This window comes from Heterodontus francisci, chromosome 4, assembly GCF_036365525.1.
Source record: "Heterodontus francisci isolate sHetFra1 chromosome 4, sHetFra1.hap1, whole genome shotgun sequence".
NCBI lineage: Eukaryota > Metazoa > Chordata > Chondrichthyes > Heterodontiformes > Heterodontidae > Heterodontus > Heterodontus francisci.
The window spans coordinates 37,957,744-37,983,432 of NC_090374.1; the positions used below are offsets into that span (position 1 = coordinate 37,957,744).

Below are 25,689 nucleotides of genomic sequence, written 5' to 3' on the forward strand. Positions count from 1 at the left end.
ACAGTAATCCTCAGGGACACAGCGGCCACTGGATTCCTTTTACTGGGAAAAGGCCTGACCTTTTCCCCAGAGAGTCCAGTAAACTCCAGAATGGTGGTGAATGGTATTGGAGGGCAGTGTATGCCTGTACCTTTACACCGGGTGCACTTGGAGTGCGACCTAGTTTCGGGACCGGTGACCGTAGGGATTGTCCCTAGTTTGCCTGTGGACGGGGTTGACCTCCTCCTAGGTAATGATCTGGTGGGGGTGAAGATGGTAGCTTTCCCAGTAGAGAAAGAGAGACCGCAGGAGGTCAGAGAGACAGGGCAGTGGCAGGAGACGGTCCCCTGCAGTTTCCCTGAATGTGTAATGAATCAGGCCATGATCAAACCAGCTCCCCCAGAGGAGACTGAACTGACACTATAGGCAGATGACCATGAGGTCTGTCTATCTGAGACTTTCTTTGGAAAGTTAGAAGACCCAGGGAATGTTAAATAAATCTTCCCTAGCTGAGGTTCAGTGAGCTGACCCAGTATTGAGAGAGTTAGAACAGGCTGCCCAGTCTGAAATTGAAGCAGAGGGAGTCCCTAATTGCTACTATTTAAAGAATGTGGTACTGATGAGGAAATGGTGTTCTCCTCACAGACCTGAGAACAAGCAATGGACAGTGGTTCACCAGTTACCAGAGAGAAATAGTAAGCATGGCCCATGAGATTCCAATGGCTATACATGTCGGTATATGAAAAACCAAAGCCCGCATAAGACAGCAGTATGACTGGCCAAAACTCCACAAAGATGTGGTGGAGTACTGCAGGAGTTGCCACATGTGCGAGGTTGAGGGGAAATCCCAACCTACAGTGAAATCTGCACCCCAAGTCCTGTATCGGTGTTTCGAGGATCCTCCAGCAGAGGGCTGGTGAACTGTAAGGGACCCCTGCGGAAACAAAAGGGGACAGACAGGCACAAGGCTGGCAACAGGTTAGAAAGGAAAGGGGAAAAAAAGGACCAAAAGGGCAGATCAAAGGAAGTCTGGGAGGAATCCCGGATGAAAACCCCTATTGTCCGGTCAATGTTTGAAACATTAGGCCCCACATCCTCCTATGTAAATGCAGACACTAGAAGCACCCCACCAGAGTTGCTAACAGCATTTACAGGCACCTGCAGAGACAAAGAAAGTCCTGAAGAGGGCAGAGAAACTGTGAGGGTGATGCCTCACCTAGTCGAAGTGTGACAGGGGAGCGCAGTAGAGCCAGGACAAATACCTGCAAGCAGGAGTGTCCCAGAGGTCAAAGGCAAGATTAGCAAAGAATTGTCCCCCACAGACAGGACAAAAGGGAACCAACCATCCCCTGAGGTGAAAAGACCTTGCATGTCTCATCAAGGCACTGAAAGAGAGTTCAGAGTGGAACTGCCCACTACCACTACCCCTGAACAGAACTCCAACCTAGGGCTAATTAAACCTAACCTCCCCCCCCCACCCACTGCAGACCTCAACAAGATCAAAGCCCCCTTAGGCAGTCCTGGAAATGTGCAAATTGGAAAAACTGCCCCAAAAACCACATGTTTATTGGCGTTTCTGCACCTCTTTAGAATTGCACCTTTTATTTTATATTATCTCTCCGCATTCTTCCTAGCAAAATAAAGCACTTCACACTTCTCTGCATTAAATTTCAACTGTCCACTCATCCACCAACTTGTCCATGTCCTTTTGAAGTCCTACACTATCCTCACAGTTCACAATGTTTCCAAATTTTGTATCAGTCGCAAACTTTGAAATTACACCAAGGTCTAGGTCATTTATATCACCAACAGCAAGGGTCCGAACACCAAACCTTGGGGAACTCCACTACAAACCTTCTCCAGTGCGAAAAACATCCATTAACCACTCCTCTCTGTTTCCTGTCACTCAGCTAATTTTGTATCGATGTTGCTACTGTTTCTTTTATTCCATGAGCTATAACTATGCTTCACAAGTCTGTTGTGTGGCACTTTATCAAATGCTTTTTGGAGGTCCGTGCTCAAGGCCTCGGAGGAGATTTTTTTTTATTTCCAAAATATACTTTATTCATAAAAATCTGTAAAAAAATACATTACCAAACAGTTTCAAACAGCACCAAGTCAAAAATTACAAACAGTGCAAAGGAGGTCAGTTTCCTTCATGAGTTGCCTCACAACCCTTCCATTTCATTTGTCATGCCAGATACATTTTTACATTTTACAGCAAATGAAAATTTTCCCGATACAGTTCGAGGAGTTTTCCATGGATCCAGCCCCTCCATTCAGCTTGGTGGGGGGACCTTACACTGTGGTCTTTCCCCATTGAGCCTTTGCTGCAGCTGCCCGAAGCTTTAGTGCGTCCCTCAGCACGTAGTCCTGGACCTTGGAATGTGCCAGTCTGCAACATTTGGTCGTGGACAACTCTTTGCGCTGGAAGACCAGCAAGTTTCGGGCAGACCAAAGGGCGTCTTTCACCAAATTGATAGTCCTCCAGCAGCAGTTGATGTTTATCTCGGTGTGCATCCCTGGGAACAGCCCGTAGAGCACAGACTCCTTGGAGGAGATGCCTGTGTTGGGGTGAGCTTTCTTCATCATTTTGTAGATGTATATGCAATAACTCGCCTGCCGCTTCTTACCACTCCTTGCTGCCACTTTAGTCAAGGTTCCCTTAGCAGACTTCTTGACCCAAGGCATGGTCACCCCAGAAGCATGTTTTCCCTTTTTCCTCTCATTCCATTTTATATGCTATTCACTTGTAATTTCTTACCTTGTCTGCATTTATTTCAGATCCTGTCTGACCTACTGAGTGGTTTCAGCATTTTACTGTTGTTACAGGGGGTTGTTTGCAAACGTAATTAGCATAATATATTCATAGTTCTAGCCCTTACCTATTGCACGCATTTTTGCATTAAATCAAAAGATATATTATAAATAAATTTATGTCTAATGGTTTGCACCCCCCTGCTTGCGTGACATTACTCCTCTCTGGACACCACAACAGTAAAGTGGTTGCTGTCCTCATGGCATATATAAGAGTGGGGTAAAACTTTCCATATAGGCATTCTGAAGACCTGCTTACTAGGCTACCTACGGAGAACACAGTTTCTCTCTCTCTATATGTCTGCCTAGGGGAAAGTCCCCGGACCCGTGGGCAGCGAATGTCTCGCATTAAAGCGACTATTCCGTCTGCAAGGTTCGCCTGGAAGCGCCAAGATGTCTTCGGACTGAGCGCGCGAGCGCAGATGGTCAGCCGTCCCAGCCGGAAGTTACGCAGGTAATGTACCGAGCGCGAGTACATCAACAGCACGGGGCTCATTCTCAGAATGCTTGCTTTTACCGCCCGTTGCTATGGTAAAATGCATTAAAAAAATTTCAGAATAAATCTCATTCGCTATATATAAACTGAGTGACTATAAACGCAATGGGACATCCGGCTAAGGCTTTTTTTTTCAAACCCAACTTTGGCGCTCCCAGAAAGCCCGCGATCACGTGTTCGGGGGCTGGCGGTGCGTGTGCGCAGGCGCGGGGCCGGGTCGGGCTGGGCGGTTAGTTTTGTTTGGCGGAGGCCGAGCTGTGGCCTCCTGCCCGCACTATGCTCGGGCTAGGACAGTGCCCGAAGGCGCGGGTCTCCGGCTATGTGGAGGATTATCTGGAGAGTGTGGAGGCGCTTCCCCTCGAGCTGCAGCGCAGCGTCTCCCTACTGAGGGAGATCGACACCCGCTACCGAGGTGAGTGGCCGGGGGCTGGGTGGGAGAGGGAGATGGAGTGGTGGGAAGAGAGTGGAAGGTGGAGACGGCGTTTGAGAGGGGGAGGTGTATTGTGGGGTGAAGCTGGGCCCGGCCACAGTGACTGAGCTCGGTGCTGTGTAACCGGCGAGTGTGTCCTAAGGGCGGAGGTTTTTAAACTATATGTGCATCAAATTAAAGGGATCACTCATGAGGGGATTTTAATGGGGCCCCCACCACCCGGGGAATTTGAGGCCTCAGAGATCGCCGGTCGGCGAGTGCCCCGTGTTCCCGGCACATTGAGCCGCTGCTCCCTTCCGGGATGAAATGAATAATCGGGGAGCTGTGCCCCCGGCCTGGCCACCATCTACTGCCTCTCCCCAGTGCTGCTGAGGGGGAGGTTGAAGGAAACTAGAGGCAGGGCAAATTTGTCTCTGAGACTTGGATTTTGTTTCATATTGATGGAGCCGGCCCTTTCTACGCACCTCGATCCTAAATCCATCCTTTTATTGAAATTAAATAGCCCACAACTTGCGTTGGGTGTGTAGTACCCAGCGAATTAAAGCTGCACATTCCGCTTCAGACACCGCTCAACCCTGTACTTACTGGGATGGGGGAAAACTACTGTTTCAGTATATCAAACTTTGTGCGGCTGGAAAATGAAGCAAAACATTTAACAGTTGCTGGAAATCTGAAACAAAAGCAAAAATGAGCATGGAAATGCTCAGCAAGAGAGGGGCTGGCCAGCTGTGGAGATAACTGGTAACGCTTGAATAAAAACAGAATATGTTGGAAAGACTTGGGTCTGGAGAGAGAAACAGAATTAACGTTTCGGATTGATGGCCTTTTGCCAGAACAGTCGTCATTCTGAAACGCTGACTCTATTTTTCTCTCTGCAGATGCTGCCACAGCTGCTGAGCATTTCCAGCATTTTCTGTTTTTATTTCAGATTTCCAGCATCCGCTGTACTTTGCTCTCGCACTTGTTGCACTTTTCATTTCGGATTTTGAGATATGGTTGCTAATCAGCCACTTGAAGCCCGAGGAAGGTACAGAAGCAAAATGGCCCTCCAAATGTGACACAAGTTGGTGCTACTCGTGATCTGTGCAAAAACATTTTTCAGTAACATTGGCTACTGGTTGCTTAATTTGACTGACAAAGGTAAACTATCCCTCCTCGTTCTCGACCTGTTTGCAGCCTCTGACAGTTGATCACACCATCCTGTTCCAACACCTCTCCACTGTCATCCAGCTGGGTGGAAGTGCGCTTGCCTGGTTCCATTCCTGCCTAACCTGTCATAGCCAAAGAATTCCCTGTAATGGCTTCTCTTCCTGCACTTGTACTGTTAACTCTGGTGTTCCCCAAGGATCTATCTGTGACCGCCTCCTATTTCTCATTTACGTGCTGCCCTTTGGCAACATCATTGGAAAATACCTCAGGTTCCACATGTACGATGACGCCCAGCTCTGCCTCACCACCACATGTCTGGCCTCTCCGCTGCCTCTAAATTGTCAGACTGCTTGTCTGACGTGCAGTACTGGGTGAGCAGAAATTTCTTCAACTAAATACTGGGAAAACGAAAGCCATTGTCTTTGATCTCCACCTGAAACTCCGTTCCCTAATCACCAGCTTCATCCCTCTCCCTGGCAACTGTCTGAGACAAATCAGACTGCTTGCAACCTCGGTGTCATATTTGACCCCAGGATGAGCTTCCAGCTACGCACATGTGCCATCACTAAGACCACCTATTCCACACCTAACATTGCCCAACTCGCCCCTACCTCTCTCTCATCTGTTGCTGAAACCCTCATCCATGCCTTTGTTACTTCTAAATTTGACCATTTCAATACGCTGCTGGCTGACCTTGTGCATTCTACGCTCTGTAAATTTGAGGTTGTCAAATCTGCCAGTGTCCTAACTCGCACCAAGTCCCATTCACCCATTACCTCTGTGCTCACTGATTTACATTGACTCTTGGTTAAGCAAAGCCTTGATTTTAAAATTTCTCATCTTTGTTTTCAAATTGCTCCATGGCTCCGCCCCTCCCTATCTCAGTAATCTCCTGTAGCCTTACAACCCTCAAGACATCAGCGTTGTTCCAATTCTGGCTTCTTGAGCATCCCCAATTTTAATCATTCCACCATTGGTGGCCATGCCTTCATTTGCCAAAATTCCTTCCCTAAATGCCTCCTCCTCCTCCCCCTCTCCTTTAAGACGTAGCTTAAAACCTACCTCTTTGACCAAGCTTTTGGTCATCTGTCTTAGTATCCCCTTATATGACTGTCAAATTTTGTTTGCTCCTGTGAAGCGCCTTGATGCTTTATTATATTAAAGCTGCTATATAAATACAGTCTGTTGTGTTGTATAAAATATGCAGTAAATATACATATGGGTGTGCTGTCTGAAGCAGTGCTGCAGTATATGACCAGGCCTAACCATGATTTCTGATACTCCCAGGGACAAATTTTGGTCCAGAAATGGAGGATTTCCAAATTAAAAAAAATACAGAATAGGGTATGTATGCATGTAGATATGGTGACTTTAACTGACCCTAAAGAATTATGACAGTTCAAGTCAGTAGGACAGCAACATTGTTTAAGAATTGTGAATTGATGTACACAAATACAAGGAAAATTGGAATCTAGCAGACTGGAAGAAATATAAAAAGAAATAATGGGGTGCAGAAGGAATGAGGAAAAGAAATCTTGCAAGGGATATCGAAGCTAACAGCAAAAGGTTCCATAAATATATTGAATGAGAAAAGTCAATGTGGGTCTATTAAAGACAGATGCAGATACGACTATAATGGACAATGTTGAAATGGCAACTGTATTAAATGGGTACTCTATCCGTTTTAATGGAAGTGAACAAAATACCACTTGAATTAGGGGACCTAAGTATAAGTGATTGGGAGGAACTTAGTGTATTTAAGTATCTTGTGTGACACTGGCTATCTGATCAGATTATTTCTTGCTGTATATCGTGCAAATTTATGAACGGGTCTAAGCCCAGTCTACCTCAGATTACCCTGGAAAGGTAATGTATCCCAAAAATTTGAGCAACAGGTGAAGCTAGCTGTTGCACGTTGCTACTATGCAGTAGCAACACGTGTGGTGTTCGCCACTTAACAGGATGCTGCCGTCAAGCCAATAAGATGTTCTGCCTACCTCACAAATGATTATGTGATATATGAATTTCAATGCCAGTCTGATGTTAGGTATATAGGCTGTACATCCCAAAGACTGGCGGATTGGATCAAACAACATGTTCCCTCTGCTGTTCACAACGCGCAAGATACAGGCCATACCCAACCAGACCGTGTTTGTTTAACATTAGATGTGATTGGACAACATCAGCTAAATAATCCTCGGTGTGCTAAGAATTACGATGACAACCAATTTAAGATTGTCATTTGGGCTCACAGTGTGGTGCATTTGCGCGTACTGGAAGCTACATATAATAATACACAGGGCCCTGTTCTTTGCGGACAGAAAGAACATGTACACACATTGCGCCTGCTTCAGCTAAACAAAATTCAGTGACAGCCATTTGCTGGTTCATTTCTCAAGGCAATGCCTTGACCAATCAGAGTCAAGCTGCCTGGTTTAAATTTCAAACAAAGCTTGGCAGTTAATTGTCATCATAAACTGGTGTATTCTCCATGGCAATGCCTCTACCAATCAAAGTCCACTTGCCGACCAATTAGCGCACTCTTCTCATACAGCATAAAGTTGTTTTCCTTATATTGGTATTCTTGCGTATTGTCGTGATGAGTGCAAGACGAAAAGCTCTGACATGACTGTATTTTGAGCAATACTCAAAAATGTAATTGAGAAAATAGTGGGATCTGGTGTTCTTTTGCCCCAGAATATTAAAAGAACTGGTGAGGAAGTTAAAATGCATTTGTAATTTTCCTAAGCGCTCTAGATTTGGGAATAGTGGCTTTTGGATTGCAAAATTGAACACGTCGTTCCATTATGTTAGATGTGGTGGGAGTATAAAACAAGGTAATTACAGACACAGTAGTGCTGGGGAAGTTACTGGAATCTATCAGACAGAGTGCCTGAATATTTGGATGCGAGCTGAACAGTCAGAGGTCATGTCTGTTCAATCTAGTTGAATTTTTTTGGAGGTGTTCACTATCATAATGGATAAGGAGTCTCTGTGGATTTTGGCTATACCGACTTCTGTGTGACATTCGAAAAGGTTCTGCGGATGAGATGATCAAAAATGAAAACTCACAAAATTGGATGTAACCATGTGAAATGAGTTGGTAATTGATTAGAAGATAGAAGACAGAGTAGCGGTAAAGGAGCTGTTCTTTTGTTGGCAGGATATGGCAAATGGTGCTTACCAAGGACCTGTACCAGGCCTCAGCTTTTCACCATTTTATATTCATGAATGTTTGAAGGACTAGAGGTGTGTATATCCAGGTTTGCAGGTGACACTAATTCAGAAGGCATATTAAGTTGTTTGAAAGGGTGCAGGGAGTTACAAAGAAACATAAACCGATGAAATGAACAAAGGGATTTAGGAGTCCGTGTGCACAAGTCACTTTAAAAAAAAAAGTTGATGAACAGATTCAAAATGTAATCAAAAAGGCCAGTCGAATGTTGGCCTTTATCTTCAGGGAGTTGGAATGCAAAAGTAAGGCAGTGATGGTTCACTTGTACAAAAAGCCTTGGTCGGACCTCATCTGGAGTACTGTCTTCAGTTTTGGGCACTGGTCTCGTTAGGTGAGTAGATGCAGGTAAACTGCAAATTCACTGGAGTGAACCAGGGCCTTAAGTGTTAAATTATGAGGGCAGGTTTAATTTACTTGGCTTGTATTCCCTTGAATTTAAAAGGTTGAGGGGTGATCTAATCAAGGTTTTTAAAATGATAATGGGATTCCATAGGATTGATAGATAAACTGTTTCTTCCGATGGGGAATAAAGAACCAGGAGGCATGAGCTTAAAATTAGAGCTAGGCCATTTAGGAGTGAAATCATGAAGCACTTTCTCTCAGGATAGTGGGTATTGAACTCTTTCCCACTTTGCACCTTCCCAAAAGACTGTGGATGCTGAGACGTTTAAAATTTTGAAGACAGAACAATACATTTTTGGATATCATGCAATATGAAGCAAACGTCGGTAAATGGAATTGAAATACAGATCAACAGTGAGCTAATTAAATGGCAGAAAAGGCTGAAGGGCTAAATGTCCTAATATTATTCCTGAACAAGAACTCCCTATAGCCCAACTATTTGACAACTCACCCCTGCTGCCAACAGAGCAATGATGTACAAACACATTTAGAATGATGCAGCTGATAGTGTTTATCTCCTAGGTTTCCCATTTTGTAAAAAAGACAGTATGTTCTTGGACCCAAGTTTAAATAAATTAGACTAGACTTTTACATTACTTCTGTCGTAAATTGAAAATTCTACGTGAAGAGTGAATGTACTACCAAGGTTAAAGAGTAAAACAGACAAAATATATTGAGAAATAATATTCCCAGCTTGAGTTTTAAAAGCCTGAAGAATGTGGGAGGGTCAAAACTAATGGCGGTTGGGAGTGCTGTGGTTTTGAGAACAAAGGTAATGCGGCTATCTATCGAATCTTGAAGGAATCGGTGTAGGAAAGAAGATTCTGTAGGACATTGCGCTTGCAATTTAAGGAGGAACATGAGTGGAACATTCTAAGGAGCATCCAAAACAGACCAGATAGATTGACAGGGAGGAGGGAGAAAGGTTGGAGATCAGAGGTGAGAGAAGGGCCTATCAACAAGGCCCCTGGAAGACTGGGTAGATGATTTTCCTTCCTTCATATGGAGCAATTGCAGAAAGGTATTGGTATACTGATAATTCTAGTCCTGTGTGAACTGGCAATTGAAGGTAAGGAGACTATGAAAACTGGGTGGCCATGTGGACTAGGAGAGGAGATTCATCCATCTTTAAGCACTATTTCTAAAACAATAGAACCAGTAGATTTAGCAATAGAGTGTACCAATACCTATCCACGGTAGTCTGCAATTTCTCAGCAAGAAAGGAGTGGAAATCCTCGCAATTTGTAACAAAATTGTCGACACTTTTCTCGTGGCCTAGATAATTGGTCAACATAAATGATGTGCTTTATAAAATGGTCTATTCCGCAGCTTAGTGTGCATTGTGTGAACAAAACGTGGAATGCAAACTCTTGTGTGTACTTTTCAAAAGAAATGATTCATGATTGTACCCAGCTGTTGGGTAGATTGAAATATTTAAAGCATTCCGGTAGTACAAATTTTCACAATATATAAGGGGCAGTCCTGACTTGCTATCTCTCAACAGCCATACAAGTGTGGCAAGAAGTACTTTAATTTATCCAGTGATTCCTAATTGTTCCTGTTGCAATACACTGAATTAGCCATTTTCTTAGCCTGGGTCCCTGTTTTAACCAGAGGTCTGGTTTTGTGAATGATTTCTGAAGCTGAAAGAGCTTAACATGAATTGTTAGCAGTTAATGATGCAGCTGAGGATGGTTGGCCCCAGTATCCTAGGGCTGTAATAACTTATCTCTGACCTGCTGAGTATTTCCGGCTCTTTCTGTTCTCATTTCAGAGTTCCAGCATCCGCGGTATTTTGCTCTTATTGGTTTTATTTAATATCACTGACGTGGATTAAAATATTTGCATAGTATTTATGGCGCAGAAACAATCCATTCGGCCCAACAGGTCTATGCCAGTATTGATACTGCACACAAGCCTCCTTCTGCTCGTCTGACCCTATCAGCATATCTTTCTCTTCCTTTCTCCCTGTGTTTATCTAGCCTCCTTTTAAATGCATCCAGGCTATTGACCTCAACTACTACTTGTGGTAGCGAGTTCCACATTCAAACCACTCTCTCCGGGTAAAGAAGTTTCTCCTGCATCCCCTATTGTATTTATTAGTGACTGAATTCTATTTATGACCTCCAGTGCTCATTTCGCCTACAAGTGGAAGCATCTTCTCTGTCTATCAGGCCACCCTCAGTCTTCTCTTTTCTAGAGAAAAGAGTCCCAGCCTGGTTAATCTTTCCTGATAGGTATGAGTTTGAATCATAGAAATTTGCAGCGTGGAAGGAGGCCATTTGTCATGTCTGCGCCGGTCTACAAGTAGCCATCCAGCTCAGTCCCACTTCCCGGCTTTTGGTCTGTGGCCTTGGTAGGTTATGGCACCTCGAGTGCATATCCAAGAACTTTATAAATGTTATGAGGATTTCTGCCTCTACCGCACTTTCAGGTAGTGAATTTCAGACTGCCACCACCCACTGGTTGAAAAACTTTCCCCCTCAATTCCCGTCTAAACCGCCTACCTCTTATTCTATATCTATGCCCCCTGGCATGGAGCCCCCAAAACAAGGGGAATAGGGCCTTCCTATCCATTCCATCTAGACCCCTCATAATTTGATGCATTTCTATTAGGTCCCCCTTAGCCTCCTCTGTTCCAAAGAAAACAACCCTAGTCTTTCCAATCTTTCCTCATAACTAAAATTCTCCAGTCCAGCAATGTCCTCATAAATCTCCTCTGTGCCCCCTCTAATGCAATCACATATTTCCTATATTGCGGTGACCAGAACTGCACACAGTATTCCAGTTACAACATAAGCTCCCTTATATTCTATGCCTCAGCTAATAAAGGCAAATATTCTGTGTGCCTTCTTGACTACCTTATCTATCTGTCAGGCCACCTTCAGGGATCTGTGGACATGCACTCCAAGGTCCCAAGAATATACTGTGGATCCCCAAACACTGAAGTTAATGGAAGAGCAAATATGTAGGCAAATCTCTGAGAAGTGCAAAAACAATAAGGCAGTAATGGGGAGGTGGTTGGGGGGCAGTGTTGCAGCTACCCTAATATTAACTGGGATAGAATTTGTGTGAAAGGCACAGGGAGCAGAATTCTTAAATGGCATTCAGGGGAACTTTTTTAACCAGTACATAACAAGCCCAACAAGTGAGGGTGTGGTTCTGGACTTAGTTTTAGAGAATGAAGTTGGCCAGATGGAAGGGCAATCAACTGAGGAGCACATTTAGGGTAGTAGTAAAGGACAAAGATAGACCAGGAATAAAAGTTCTCAGCTGGGGAAAACTGTAGAGGACTTGTTTGTTCCTTACTGTGTCTGTCTAGGTTCTGTGCATGTAGAAATTTCTGTTGATTTGGTTAAATGTAGTATAATGAGTTTATTTTAATATACAGGGTACTGATTAAAGCCCAAAGTACTGATGAATGTTAAAATGACATCATGCTAATTGCTAAATACTTTTGCAAACGCAGCTTTTATTTCTCTCTTTCAGAAGTTTTAAAGGAGCTTGATGATGCTTATGAAAAGTATAAGCAGGAAACAGACATCACTCAAAGGAAACGACTGCTGCATCATCTCCAGCGAGCATTAATTAACAGCCAAGAGCTGGGAGATGAGAAAATTCAGATTGTCACACAAATGAGTGAGCAGGTGGAGAATTGTGCAAGGGAAATGGATAGTCATTCAGAATGTTTTGAGGACCCAACAGAACATGAGAAGTCTATAGAGAAGGTCAAAGTGGAGGTGTCTCAAACAGAAAGGCCTTCCAGAAGGCCGCGTAGACAGAAAAACGGTGAAAATCGTGAATTGTGCCATATTGGTAATGAAACTGAAGAGGGAGAGGAGCAACCTAAAGAGAAGAAATCAAAATCTGCAAAAAAGAAGCGTTCTAAAGCTAGACCAGAAAGGGAAGTCTCCCCTATTGACTTTCCAATCGATCCCAATGAACCCACTTACTGCCTCTGCAACCAGGTGTCTTATGGTGAAATGATAGGTTGCGATAATGATGAATGCCCAATCGAGTGGTTTCATTTTTCTTGTGTAGGATTAACGTACAAGCCAAAAGGTAAATGGTACTGTCCAAAATGCAGAGGTGATACTGAAAAGACTATGGACAAATGCATGGAAAAATCAAAAAAGGATAGGAAGTCAAGATAGAGACTAACACAGATTTTAAGAAGATTTTTGTTACTTCTGTCATCATGTATAAGAATATTAGCTTAAACTGTTTGTGTAACTATGCAATAATTTTTACTTTAGCATTAAACAGTGCTGAATTTTTACTGATGTATTTTGACTTGCGCACCAAAATAGTATTTGTGAAGATATGCTTATTTAAACAGTTTTTAAGTGAGCAGAAATGTTTTCAATCATTGAATTCAGATCTGTTAGAATCTTTAGCCACAGATGCAAACATTTAAACTGGACAGTACCATTCTTACTTTGTGAGAACTGGGAGCAATGACTTATCTAAGCTTAGTGTAATGCCGTAGTAGATAGGTCAGATATACTTTATGTAAGCTGTAGTACAGTCTGTAGTCCTTCAGGTTAGTCTGATGCATATTGATTTAATGTTTACAATAGCAGCCCAGTATTTCAATATCTTTAAGATTTTGAGCTATATTTAGTTAATTTTTAGTCTGTGGTACTTTAATAAATAGCTTGGACAGGAAGTTAAATTTTTTTATGCAAGTACAGTTCCGATGGCATTATTTTGAGCAGCAGAGCATTCTCTATCCTGGGCAGCATTCATACCTCAAACACCATGACCACAAAATGGGTTAAACTGGTCATTTATCTCATTTGATATTTGTGGGGTCTTGCTGTGTGCAGATTGATGACGACATTTGGCTACATAGTAATAGTAACTACAGTTCAGAAATGTACTTCAGTTAGGCTGAAATGCTGTAGGATGTGGTCACGATATGATGGGTATTGTAAATGGGTATTGTAAGTTCTTATGAAGGACATTGCATTTTAGAAATTGAAAATATATTTTACAGTGTCAGGACCAAGGCGGGAGGAGTGCACTGTTTTTCTAGTTCCACTTCTCCATAGGTCACAATATATTACCGATACGGTTAATCATAGACTCTATTTTTATCCCAGAATAATATACACCAACCAGGTTTCTTTAATAAACAACAAAATTTATCAGTTTATTATAAAGCAAGACATTACCAGTAATGAACCAAAGCATTAACACACAGATTGAAATATAAAAGTTCCCTTTTTACCTTAGCCCCTCTCGTTCACTCTCACAAACGCAATTCAGTTAACCAAAAAAAGAGATTTACTCTTTAGAGCTCCATTACAAAAAAAAGACAAGAATACTTTGGGCAAATACTTGCTAATTCTTGAAGAAAAACAGAAGATATGGAAAGATGGCAGATGTCCTTTGTTTTGGTTTGGCGTCCCAAATGCTCGTAGACGGCTATCAGTGGGATCTTCCAAAAACAGTTCTTGTCAGGCGATGTTGAAGATCACTTTGGGCAGGCTTTCCAGGAAAAATGCAGCAACAGGGGTTTCAGGCAGTTTCCCACACTTGCTTCTCAAAGAAGGCTTTTTTAAAGAGATGGAACAAGCTGAGTTGGGGTTTGCTCCCTTGGCAGGTTTTCTCCAACTGTCTTTTTAACACTGTCACAAGGTGGGAGGAGTGCACTGTCCCACTCACTGTCCAAAGTGAAACCAAAAACAATGTCACAAGAGTTGTCCCCTCCTGACCCCAAGAAATCTTGTCATTTCTTCATAAACATCTTTTCCCCAAGTCAAAAAAAACCCTGTTGGGTAATTATTTGAGGACAGGTGCCTTCCAGTAAGGGCTTGTTTTTAGCACTCCTTGATTCTTCCAGTAATTGTTGTTTACAAGTTCAGCCCAAAAGACCTGATGACCTCTTTAAAAAAACACACAAGGTTCCAGCATCTATGGAATCCTTTTTCAGTTTTAAAACCCAAATCCTCAAAGAAATTTAACAAAAAAATGAAGCACTCATAACAACAGGTAATTGCAAATGGTTCAGAATCTTGTTGCTGTTTCTGTAGCTTTAAAGTAAAACTCTGTATTCTTTATGCCTTTCAATAGAATCCTTTCATCTTTCAAAATGTAATACAGAGGCTGAACATGATCAGGAATTTCTGAAATGTGTGTTTGAGTCAGAAATCTGTAGGCAGCAACAGCTTGTATTTATATTGCACCTTTAGAATGGAAACATATCCCAAGACACATCACAGAAGCATAATAAGACAAATGGCTGCTGAGCCAAAAAAGGTAATATTAGGAGGGGTAACTAAATGATACAAGGGAATTTCACTTGAATTTATTGTGGGGATGAAGGAAGAGACCAAATGAGGGCACTGACCTACATTGGCTCCCAATCCAAAGCCTAACAATTGACATTCTCATCCTAGAGTTTAAATCCCTTCATGTCTTCACCCCTCCCCTTATCTGCAATGTCCTCTGGCCCAACAATCACAGGAACTCTGCATTCCTCCTACTGTACTCTGTGTTCTTGTATTCTAGCCTCTTGCGAATGTCTCCTCCCTTTGTCCCACCATTGATTGCTGTAACTTCAGTTATCTAGGCCCTATACTCTGCAATTCTCAACCTTAAACTTGTTGCCTTTCTTCATGACTGTCTCTTTAAACAAACAAGATCAGTTTGGGCAGGCTTCCCAGGAATTTTACAAAGAGTGACAGGTCAAGATTTATAGCGGTCCAGAGGGCTTGACTCTTGTGACATTGTTTTTGGTTTCATGTTGGACAGTGAGTGGGGGTGTGGACAGTGTTTTTAAAAAAAAAGACAGTTGGAGAAAACTTGGCAAGGGAGCAAACCCCAACTCAGCTTGTTCCATCTCTTGAAAAAAAAACCTGCCAACTTTTCCATCCCTGAGAACTCCAAGATGAGAATGTCATTTGTAAGGCATTGGACTGGGAGCCGATGTAAAGCCTGGCTACCCGACCCGAACCTGACTGGCTGGGTCGGGTCGAAATTCTGAGTCCAGCATTTGGGGTCGGGCTGGACACTGCTTCCGGGAAGTCACGGGATCAAGCTTACCCATGATTCCTCACAAATCCAGCTGCAGGAATAGCCTGCTGCCAGAACAGATGAAGGAGATTTGGATCGGGTGCGAAAAATAATTAAAGAGTCCGGGTTGGCTGTGGTTGGGTCGGGCCCGGGTTGGGTTTTAATTTTATAGCCGAGCCAGGCTTTAAGCCAATATAGGTCGGTACTTGTGCCCTCATTTGGTTTCTTCCTCCATCCCCACAGTAAATTCAAGTGAAATTCCCTTGTATCCCAAAATTCATGGAAAAGCCATCGTCCAGGAATAATAACACATCAATTGAAACATTTGAAAGTGTAGAAAAATTAAATAAAGCTAAGAAACCTGACTTAATTGTTTTGGTTAAGCAACCAATCCTTTTAATTTTAAAATTCTTTGAATTGAACATCCTCAGCATGAATTGTTAATATCTGTTAACCGGTAGGTTCAGTGTAGTTAGTGGGCATGGTTGAGATGGTCATGTGAGGCCTTTGAGCACTGTTGTATTGGGATGTAGATTCAAGCTCTCAAGCCACTGATCTTAGAGGTTCTTAGAGCAAGGAGCCTCTCCATGGGAGAAGGAAAATTGGAGAGCCTCTTGCTTGCCTTTTACCTGTTGGGGTGGTCAGCTAAAAGTAGCGTTATAGGCCTAAGCATATGTTACCTCCCTGCCCCTACCCAACTGTCCATCTCGCTGCAGGTACTTATTGGAGCCAGGAAGAAAATAAGAATATTTCATGCCCATATAAAAGGTATACAATATTGTACTGCAGTAAAGAATGAGTCCTAAGGAAGTTGCATGTCATTTAAAGTGGTTTGCAAACATGTGGAATTGTGCAGTGACATCAGTGTTGATCATCTCTCTACTTCGTCGAAAAAAAAAGTTGTAAAAACACTTTATAATAGGAAAAATTGCCTGGGTTATCCAATGGAGTTTTCAAACTGGCTGTTCCAAAAATAGAGTTTTTCCGAGCACTCCCAGAAAGTGTGACAATGCCCCTATAAACAAGTAGCTGTTGATCCTATGACTCCAGTACTTATTTTCATTCCTTTTACAATGTACTGATTATTGCAATGCAAATAGAATAGCATTAATTATTTTGTCTGAGCTATAAAATGTGAAGATAATAAGGAAATGGTAACTGCTCCATTCCATAGACAAGTTAGAGCATTGAAAAAAAATCAATTTAAAAGTAGTCCAGGTGCTGCTGTACGGAAAAATATAGATAGTATGAATAAAGCACTGTTACGCTGCTAGCTTCTAAACAAATGTAGGATGATGTGCTAGTCCATTCACTAATATTGAATGTTGAATATCAGCTAATGTATTAACTCTGATTTTATTTGGAAAGGTGACCTGTAATTCCAAACAATGAAAACAGGTTGATCTGAATGAATATTTAATTCATTATGTGGTAATTAAAAGGTACTGAATAGCAAGAATTCATCCTGGAAGCATGCAGTTCTGTCTTGAAATGAAATAGGATGTATGCATTTTAATGGAACTGCTCTGTTTCAGCATAAGTGAGTGCCAGTGGGATATAGACTTTGCACAGCTGGCACAGTCTCTGAAAGCAGACTCTACAAAATTCAATAATGTCTGTAAAATGGCACCGACTGTCACAGGTTCGCCTCAATTCGATGGGCTCAATGCAATCTGTACAGCCAACTGGTGGTTAAACTATCTCCACTTGGGCTTGGGTGAGCCAGTGATCTTAATTAGAGTTGTCTTCCTCACTGCTACTAGATGCTTCTCCAAACATGTCCTTTCCTGTGGAACTTAATTCAAGTTTGTTCTTTGATGTCAGCTTTAAGGTAATGAGAACAGGGCTGTTGCTCATGCCAAGAAGAATGAGATTGCTTTCAGGTGCTAGAGTCATGCTCTGAATCACACTGTCAGGTGTAAAAACTGACAGTACGTTGCCACTATCCAGGTCCCATATACTCACGTCACCTGAGGCAGTAAAGAGAAGTTGATGAGCCTCAAATATTTTAATACATTTAAAGAAGCATTTATAGTTCTAATAAATACTGTACTCCCAAAGTCAAACTGCTATGCACTGACTCTCAGGTCAGTTCAAGGTTCTGATTTTCCCTGCATTAAAATATCACAAGGAAAGAAGACTGCAGTCTTTGTTGGGGAAGGTGGTGTGAAGTATTTTTTTTAATATAAAGAGGTAGTGAATATTTTCTTTCCCTTGACTTTCATTTAATAGGGGAGAGAGACAATTTTTTGAAGTTGGTCTTTATTCTCTCCTTTCCATTTGAAGAGGCAGTCTCACCACACACTTTTATAGAATGGTCCAGATCAACAGGATCTGTTGATACTGTTCCTTAGCTGCTTTGAGGTGGACAAAAGGTGCCTGATGCCAGTAGCATTTGTTTTGTTCCTAGTGAAGACATCGCAGTCGAAGTTATCTCCTCATATACAAAACCATAGCCACAGATCTACATTTAGGTAGTTCGGCCCACTGCAGCTGTCATGTTCTGTTTCTCTATTTTGCCCTTAGTAAGTAGATTAGTGATTTACTTCAACCCAGTGTAGATAATTGGCAGCTTTTACAAATTTGGTATATTCATATTGTGGTGCAGACTCAGGTCAGGATCACTGGTTACTTGTTAATGAAATACAAGTTTGTGCCTGCAGTCCACCACTTCGGAGTTGCTAGCTTCCAGAGTGCACTCACATGGATCAGTAAGCAATCCCATTGTGTGCTTCACAAAAGTCAATGAAGAAAATGGTATGGCTGAAGAACAGAAGATCTGTTCTCCATGCTCTTCAGCAACCAAGAAACTGCTCCCTTCTTTACTAAGATGTTGACAGACCTGGGCAGGTCACTAATCTGCAGTTCTAAGCTATGGATTAGTGTGCTTCAGGTTGACATGAATAATAAAGAATTAACTTTTGAATGGTGGAGAAGGGAAGAATTTGATTTCAAAAACACAGTTAAAGCAAAACATGCTATTTTTAAGGGCACAAGCTGCACATACCTGCCAGAACAATAGCTTTTGATCCACCATCTGTCAAATGCATTGTACTGTTTGTTGTAAAGTTAAGGTTTTCATATCCTTGGATCGTCTTGTGTCCTTTTCTGAATGGATCCCAAACTTTCAGTCTTTTTAGTAAAGAGAGGAGGAAAAAAACACTGTCACTACCTCTTGACTTGGCATGTATCTAAAACTATAGGGTTCATATTGTGATCCCAGTTGTGGAGTGTTAAGATTGCTACTCTCGAAGGACTGGTCGCATCTGTGCCTGAATGAACTGACCACGTGGCAAAATGCAGTCAGCTTGTTAACATTAAGTTGGTGATATATTAGGAGAAAATGCATGACGCACTGAAAACATTTTGTGGCTGGACAGTGTCCTGTCAGGTATCAGCAGCTCAAAGTGATACTGACCACCTGCTCATTGCCACTGTGCTTTTTTTTTGTTGCATTGAAACCACTGGGGGAGTGACGAGGCCTTTAAGAGCATTTGGTTGATAAAGGCCAGTAAATGAACAGGAAACATGTAATGGCCCGACATCACTGAAAGAGGCCACCCATGTGTTTTATGCAGTCTTCCCTGAAATAGCCATTGTTAGTAACAGTTCGCTTTATGAGGAGGCCACAGTTTGAATCATTTTGGGGACCTAGCGCACTACCTGCATTGTAAACAGAGTGTAACAGGTGTATCGTAGCCCTGAAGTATCCATGGTTGATAATACAGGGAGACAGTACCACTTCAGCACGACGAGTCAGCCATCACCTTAACGGGCCATGTAAGATAATTCCTTACCATGTGTAAGTATAATCAGAACCTGGAAATGGATTCCATGATCGTCCCTCATGGGGCATCTGTACCATCACAATCTGTGCATGAGTGCCCCAAATATGCTTTTGATTATTTTCACTGATCACATCTTGCCTAGAGGCTATGAAAATTTCAGGAGTACAGTTCCACAGTGATAGCTTACATCTGTGTACTGTCTTTCAACATAATAAAATGTTCCAAAGCACTCCACAAAGGTAGAAAATAATCATACTGAGAAATGGAATATGAAATATTAGGGACGGTGACCGAAAGTAGTATTGGCAGGCTATTTTGACCACAGCGGCCATTTGAACTGAAAATCTAATGATGGTTGTGCAAAAGTGAGTAACACTGATATAACGAGAAACAATTAATCATTTGAAATAGAGCTCGCCATTCTGCCTTCACTTCAAAAGAACTGCGTTCTGTTTAAAAAAAACTTTTGTAAACATAGTGTATGAAATTACATAATTTGGTGGTTGATAATGGTTGTTAAGCATGCCAAATAATTGTTCTATTTAAAATTTAAGATAGTGTTGCAAAATCTATTTGGAAAAATGCTTATTGTGCCAAGTAAAAGTACTAATTCCTTCTGCCCAGCCAAAGCAGTTATTCATACAGCTGCTGATCTATCATGCTGTGCCATCCCGTGACAGTACCCATGATTTTTGATAACCAGCCATTGGCTAATTTCCTAAGGTAATTGTGCCTGCTGATCAACCTCTTTCATGGGAGACTGCTGCTTGCCTGCATAATGTTTTAGTCCACAGCTTTGTTTGGGAACCTGCATTGTCGGTACAGGCATTTCACCTACTCTAGAACTTGGAAAATCAACTCAGTAGATCAGAGCAGTGTCGGTGAGATACTGTTCATATTCACAGAGTCTGGTTAATATATAAGTGAAGAACTGGAAATGCTATTGACCTAGTATTATCCACAACCTTCCACGAATCTTCGCTAAATGTCTGCTGACATCACTAGTCTTAATCAATAACATGGTTCCAAGTCTACTGGTATAGCTAATAAAATGGTAGAATATGTTGGAATGACTGAATAATCTCCTCCTGTTAAACTATTCAATTCTGTTGGCCTTATGAAAGGCAGTTTGACTAGTATCTCTGAACTTGAAGATTTTGCTGATGCACATGTAGAACAATCACGGGAAAGATTAATTAACAGTGACAGAGAACAACCAAATCTGAGGGGTGTACTTGGCATCAAGCAATGGGAGAAGGCAAAAAGTAGCAAGGATTTAGAATACCCATCATCATCCTCTGAGACAGCTTATGTTTTTATGTTAGACATTTACAAACTTGCTATTAACATGCTATTCATTTTGTAAAATGGTGCATTTTCTTTGAGCTAAGATTCCTTTATTAGTTTTTGTAGAAAAACTTTAGAAACATGGGCCAGAATTCTTCTACCATCAGTTGTGTTCTGACAGAGTTGGACTTAAGCTTGCCAATCAGGCACCATCAGTACTCCAAGTCAATTTCTTGGCTTAGGGTTCAGCAGACATGTATGGCAAGCTCCTGGTTGGAGTCCTGCTGCCAAGAGGAGCCTGCCATTGGCCTTCTGCAAAACCCTGGTGATGCTGCAGACGGGTTTAGGCGACCAGCCAGTTAAAGTGTCAGAAGAACATTGCAGATTGGAATTTATTCCCCACTGAAGGCTGTGGCCGAGGACGTGGGCCTTCAGCAGGTAAATGTTAGGGACAAATGGCAGGAGAAGAAGCTAATGTAATCCAATTTTCATTCCGTGGGGCACTTCAGCACCATTACTGTCACTTCCGAAGGCCTATCTCCAATGGCCCGATGGTAATGGTCACACAAGCAGATAGGAGCGACACCCACAGGCAATCTTGGCCTTGCCCCAGCCTCCAATTTACATGAGGGAAAGGAGTGGCCAGTGACATTTGATTGGGGGAGGGGTAGAGATGTAGGTCAAGTGTTTAAGGCAGCATAGGCCTAACACCAGAATTTTCCCTCATTCTTCAAATTCAGGTCAGATTGTGGACTAGAATCCAGCCTATGAAGTGGTAATGAAATTGAAACATTACTGAATGGAGGAGAAATACTGGTGCTTTCTACCACTTCCCTTTTTCATTCATTCATGGGAATTGGCAAGGTCAGCATTTATTGCCTATCCCTAATTGCTCTTGAGAAGATATTGAGCCACTGCAGTCCATGTGGCGAAGGTATTCCCACAGTGCTGGCAAGTAGGTACCATGCAGGATTTTCAACCAGTGATGAAGAAGCAGTGAGATATTTCCAAGTCAGAATTGTGTGTGACTTGGAGATGAACTTGGGAAGTGGTGTTGACACCATGTGCCTGCTGCCCTTGTCCATCTAGGTGGCACAGATTTCAGATTTAGGACGTGCTGTCGAAGAAGCTTTGGTGAGTTGCTGCAGTGCATCGTGTAGCTGGTACACACTGCAGCCAGAGGTGGAGGGAGTGAATGTTTAAGGTGATGGATGGGGTGCCAATCAAGTGGGCTGCTTTGTCCTGGATGGTGTTGAACTTCAAGTGTTGTTGGAGCTGCACTCATCCAGGCAAGTGGAGAGTATTCCATCACACTCCTGACGTGTTACTTGTAGATAGTGGAAAGGCTTTGGTGAGTCAGGAGGTGACTTACTTGTTGCAGAATTCCCAGCCTCTGACCTGCCCTTGTAGCCACAGTACTCATGTGGCTGGTCCAGTTCAGTTTCTGGTCAGTGGTGACTTCCCCAGAATATTGATGGTGGGGGATTCAACAATGGTACTGTTAAATGTCAATGGGAGGTAGTAAGAATCGTTTGCTGGAGGTAGTCACTTAGCGGACGATTGTGATTTAAGTAAATGGTTTTATTTTTATGTTCCATCAAGATGAGGGCTGTCAATATTCAATTTTTCATCCAGTGCCTGCCTTCAGCAGGTCCTGGCCAAGGATAGACAAACACAGAGAAAAGTTTTTTTTTCAGCTGCCCCAACAATGTGCCTCAAATCCAACTTCAGGAAAGCACCCGAGTGTGAATGTGAACTTTTCTCATTTTCATCATCCCTAATGAATGAGAGTATCGATTTGTGTTATTTGCCGCCACAACTCATCTTGCATAGAATCCTTTACAGCCAGATCTGGGCTGGATTTATTACACCGACCCTGTGAAAAACAGTAAAATGATTTTTATTTATCCTTTCTAACTTTATTTTCTTTTAAGCTTTTAATCCCTTTTCGTTTCATTATTTCTGATGTTTTCTGTTTTGTTAACAAAAAAAATCAGCCTTATTTATATTTTTCTTTGTATGCTGCTGTTTTTAGGTTAAATAGAGAGAACAAAGAAAAAGGTGGTTCATGGAGGACAAGAGGCTAAAGTTAGGGAATAGCTCAGGACTGAAAGCCAGAGCTGGGAGAGACTTTATTTATTTATAATACTTGTAGAAGGAAACATAACAGTGGGCCACCAAGTCAATTGCAGTTAGGTATAACACAATAAAAACACTTGCGATATCTTGGGTTAGTCACATACTATGGAGAGTTATTTTAAAATTGGAAGGCTTTATAAAGCAGGAGAAAGAGTTTTGAGAAACTCACAGACTAAAACAGAGCCAGATACTATGGATAATGACCATCTAACAAATTGCTTTTCTTAAAAACATTTGCAATTTGGATCAATCACCAATAGAAGGCAGCAAAGGATAATCTAATGCAACAGATGAAGTCAACTAAGTATCTTTTAATTGCAGCAATGACAACCTGTATTTATATAGCACCTTTAACGTAGTAAATAGTCCCAAAGCATTTCACAGGAGCATTATAATACAGAATTGAGACCAAAACTTATGAGGTAAAAGAGCAGATGACTAAAAGCATGGTCAAACAGGTAGGTTCTAAGGAGCATATTAAAGGAGGAAGCAGAGGTGGAGAGGGTAGGGAAGGAATTTCAGAGTTTAAGGCCTAGGCAGCTGAAAGCAATTAAAATCGGTGTGCAACAGATCAGTACTCCTCCATGTTGAATACCACTTGGAAGAATATACTCTGGATGGGGGACTTGCTCTATCCTTACCATCAAGCCAGGGGGTCAACCCTGATTCAATGAGGAGTGCAGGAGAGCTTGCCAGGAGCAGCACCAGGTATACCTAGAAATGAGGCGTCAACTCGGTGCAGTTCCAACACAGCACTACTTGCATGCCAAAAAGCGGAAGCAGTATGTTAACAGACAGAGCTAAATGAACCCACAACAAACGGATCAGATCAAAGCTCTGTAGTCCTCAACCATCTTCCTTTGTACTAGGTATGACTCCAGCCAGTGGAGAGCTTTCCCCCAATTCCTATTGACTTCAATTTTATTAAGGCTCCTTGATGCTACACTCAGTCAAATTCTGCCTGGATGTCAAAGGCAGTCACTGATGATTGAGACCTGAGGAGAGAGTGCCGTTAACAAGATCAGCTCACATTGCGGCCAGGAAAGGAGGTTGGGTGGTAAGCAATTTGGTAGGAATAGGGTTGAGGAAGCAGAAGGTAGGACTCATGGACAAGATGAGCTTGGAGAGGACATAAGCGGAGATAGGAGTGAAACCAGAGATAAATAAATGTGAGCTCAGGGCGAGGGCAGGAGGAACCTTTGAAGAAGTTTGGCCCAGTGGGCTAAGGAGAAGGAGGGAAGTGGCAGCGGCAGATGAACGTATGGTCTCAATCTTAGTGACAAAGTCCAGGAGTTCCTCACACTTATTGGAGGTGAGGGTGGAGAAGGCAGGGGAGAGGGGTTTAAGAAGACTGTTTGTAGGGGCGAAGAGAAGCCGAGGGGGTTTATCTTTCATACAGGGTCATCCTGGAATGTAGAGAGCAGTTTTGGCAGAGGAGAGCAGGATCCTATAGTGTATTATGTGGTCCAATCAGACCTTGAGATGAATGGCTAATCCAGTTGTCAAGTCAACAACATGAAGACATTTTCTTCACCTACCTCTTACAGTTTATTGAACTTTTAGAAAATGTCCAGCAGCTCAACCTGAATCTTACATTCTGTGATAATAGCCTATATATGCTTAACACATAACTAGAAAATGTATGTGTCTGCTCTTTTAGCAAAGGGTTTATGACTCTACTGAAATAGAATTTTACATTTATGCAATTGTTCCACATAGTTCTTTCTTCAAATGATCAAATAGTTGTTCCAGTTTGATTTACTGTGTGTCTGTTTTACAAATAGTTTACATATGATGGAGCTGGTTAAGCCTCGATGCCAAAGGAATAAGTAACTTGCCAACCTTCCACAAGGCCATTGCCAATATCAATCTGAGGAATTGTTAATCTTTATCAAAGGCTGAAATTTCTGGAAATCTTAACACTTTAGCACTATTTATACATGGATATTGTTAAAAGCGTGTGCATCTTCTTGGTCTGTATGATATGAAACCATTCGCTAACCCACAGGACCATTAGAGAATTAAGACAAATTCTTTTTACAAAGATGTCGGTTACACTGTTTTCCAGTAGTACAGAGAAGAAATGACAATCAAATGCTCAACTGTTCAGTAATAAGACCGCTTCATCTATGATTTGTAGACAGGTTATATACTTTATGTGAATTTATTATCTTGTACTATGTTAAACAGCCAAATATTATCTACAGGGACTTGGATCAGACTGTTGTAATGTCTGAACCCTGAAGTTGTGGTGTTGCTGATGATTACTGCTTTGGAGGGACTTGCGTTTGGAGCTGATAGTTTAAATTGAAGAACTAGCATGGGCACAATAGTCCAGATAAGATCCGTAGTTTCTATGAAGTCTAGAAGAATAACCTAATCTTAGTCAGACCAGAGACTACCCACAGTCAACAGACTGTGTTTACTTATATTGTGTATTGTTCCTGACTAATAGAAATTAAAGGAATAGAAAATATAATACAACAGCACTCTTTTTTTGAATGTTCATTAAATGTTCTTATAACTACATTTGAAATTCATAAGAAATGTATTTTTCAAAGCTTATCACAAGATGTCTGGCTGCCATCTTTCCAGCATTTCTGAGACTCAAGGAACTATCAAATTCCTTTATTGAGGATTCCAGCAAGCACTAAGGGCTATGAGGAACTGATGTTCAGCAAAGAGCAGTTCTGTTTCTACAGTGTCACACTAGGCCCCCAACTGCCAAGAATGAGGCACATTAATTTTGTCGTGAACATTGATTTTAAACTGTTACTGGAGTGAAGAAAGGACTTGTTAAAAAGATCAGCCATGGCTGGAAAAGATATTCGCATATTAACAGACAGTGTTTGGAAGGACAAAGTAGCCATTCCCTGACATTCAACCCACAATGGACTTTTGATCACCAGAGATTGAAGGTGGGGGAGCTCGCATTCCAGGTTGACTG

At 42.0% G+C, this 25,689-nt stretch overlaps 2 protein-coding genes across 2 annotated transcripts in view; one reads left to right on the forward strand and one right to left on the reverse strand.

The window, feature by feature from the left end:
- The first annotated feature begins 3,481 nt into the window (after positions 1-3,481).
- On the forward strand, positions 3,482-13,196 carry ing2 (inhibitor of growth family, member 2). Its single transcript, XM_068029358.1, has 2 exons — positions 3,482-3,704; positions 11,998-13,196. Exons 1-2 carry the CDS (start codon positions 3,569-3,571, stop codon positions 12,660-12,662), a joined length of 801 nt encoding a protein of 266 aa, XP_067885459.1. The 5' UTR covers positions 3,482-3,568; the 3' UTR covers positions 12,663-13,196.
- A 452-nt stretch (positions 13,197-13,648) lies between these two features.
- LOC137368965 (uncharacterized) overlaps positions 13,649-25,689 on the reverse strand; it is a 98,842-nt gene continuing 86,801 nt past the window's right edge. The window contains exons 17-18 of the mRNA XM_068029357.1: positions 18,536-18,660; positions 13,649-17,498 (exon numbers count right to left, since the gene is read on the reverse strand). Of these exons, the coding sequence (XP_067885458.1) occupies positions 17,260-17,498; positions 18,536-18,660 (364 nt within the window). The 3' untranslated portion in view covers positions 13,649-17,259. The remainder of the gene's footprint in view (positions 17,499-18,535; positions 18,661-25,689) is intronic.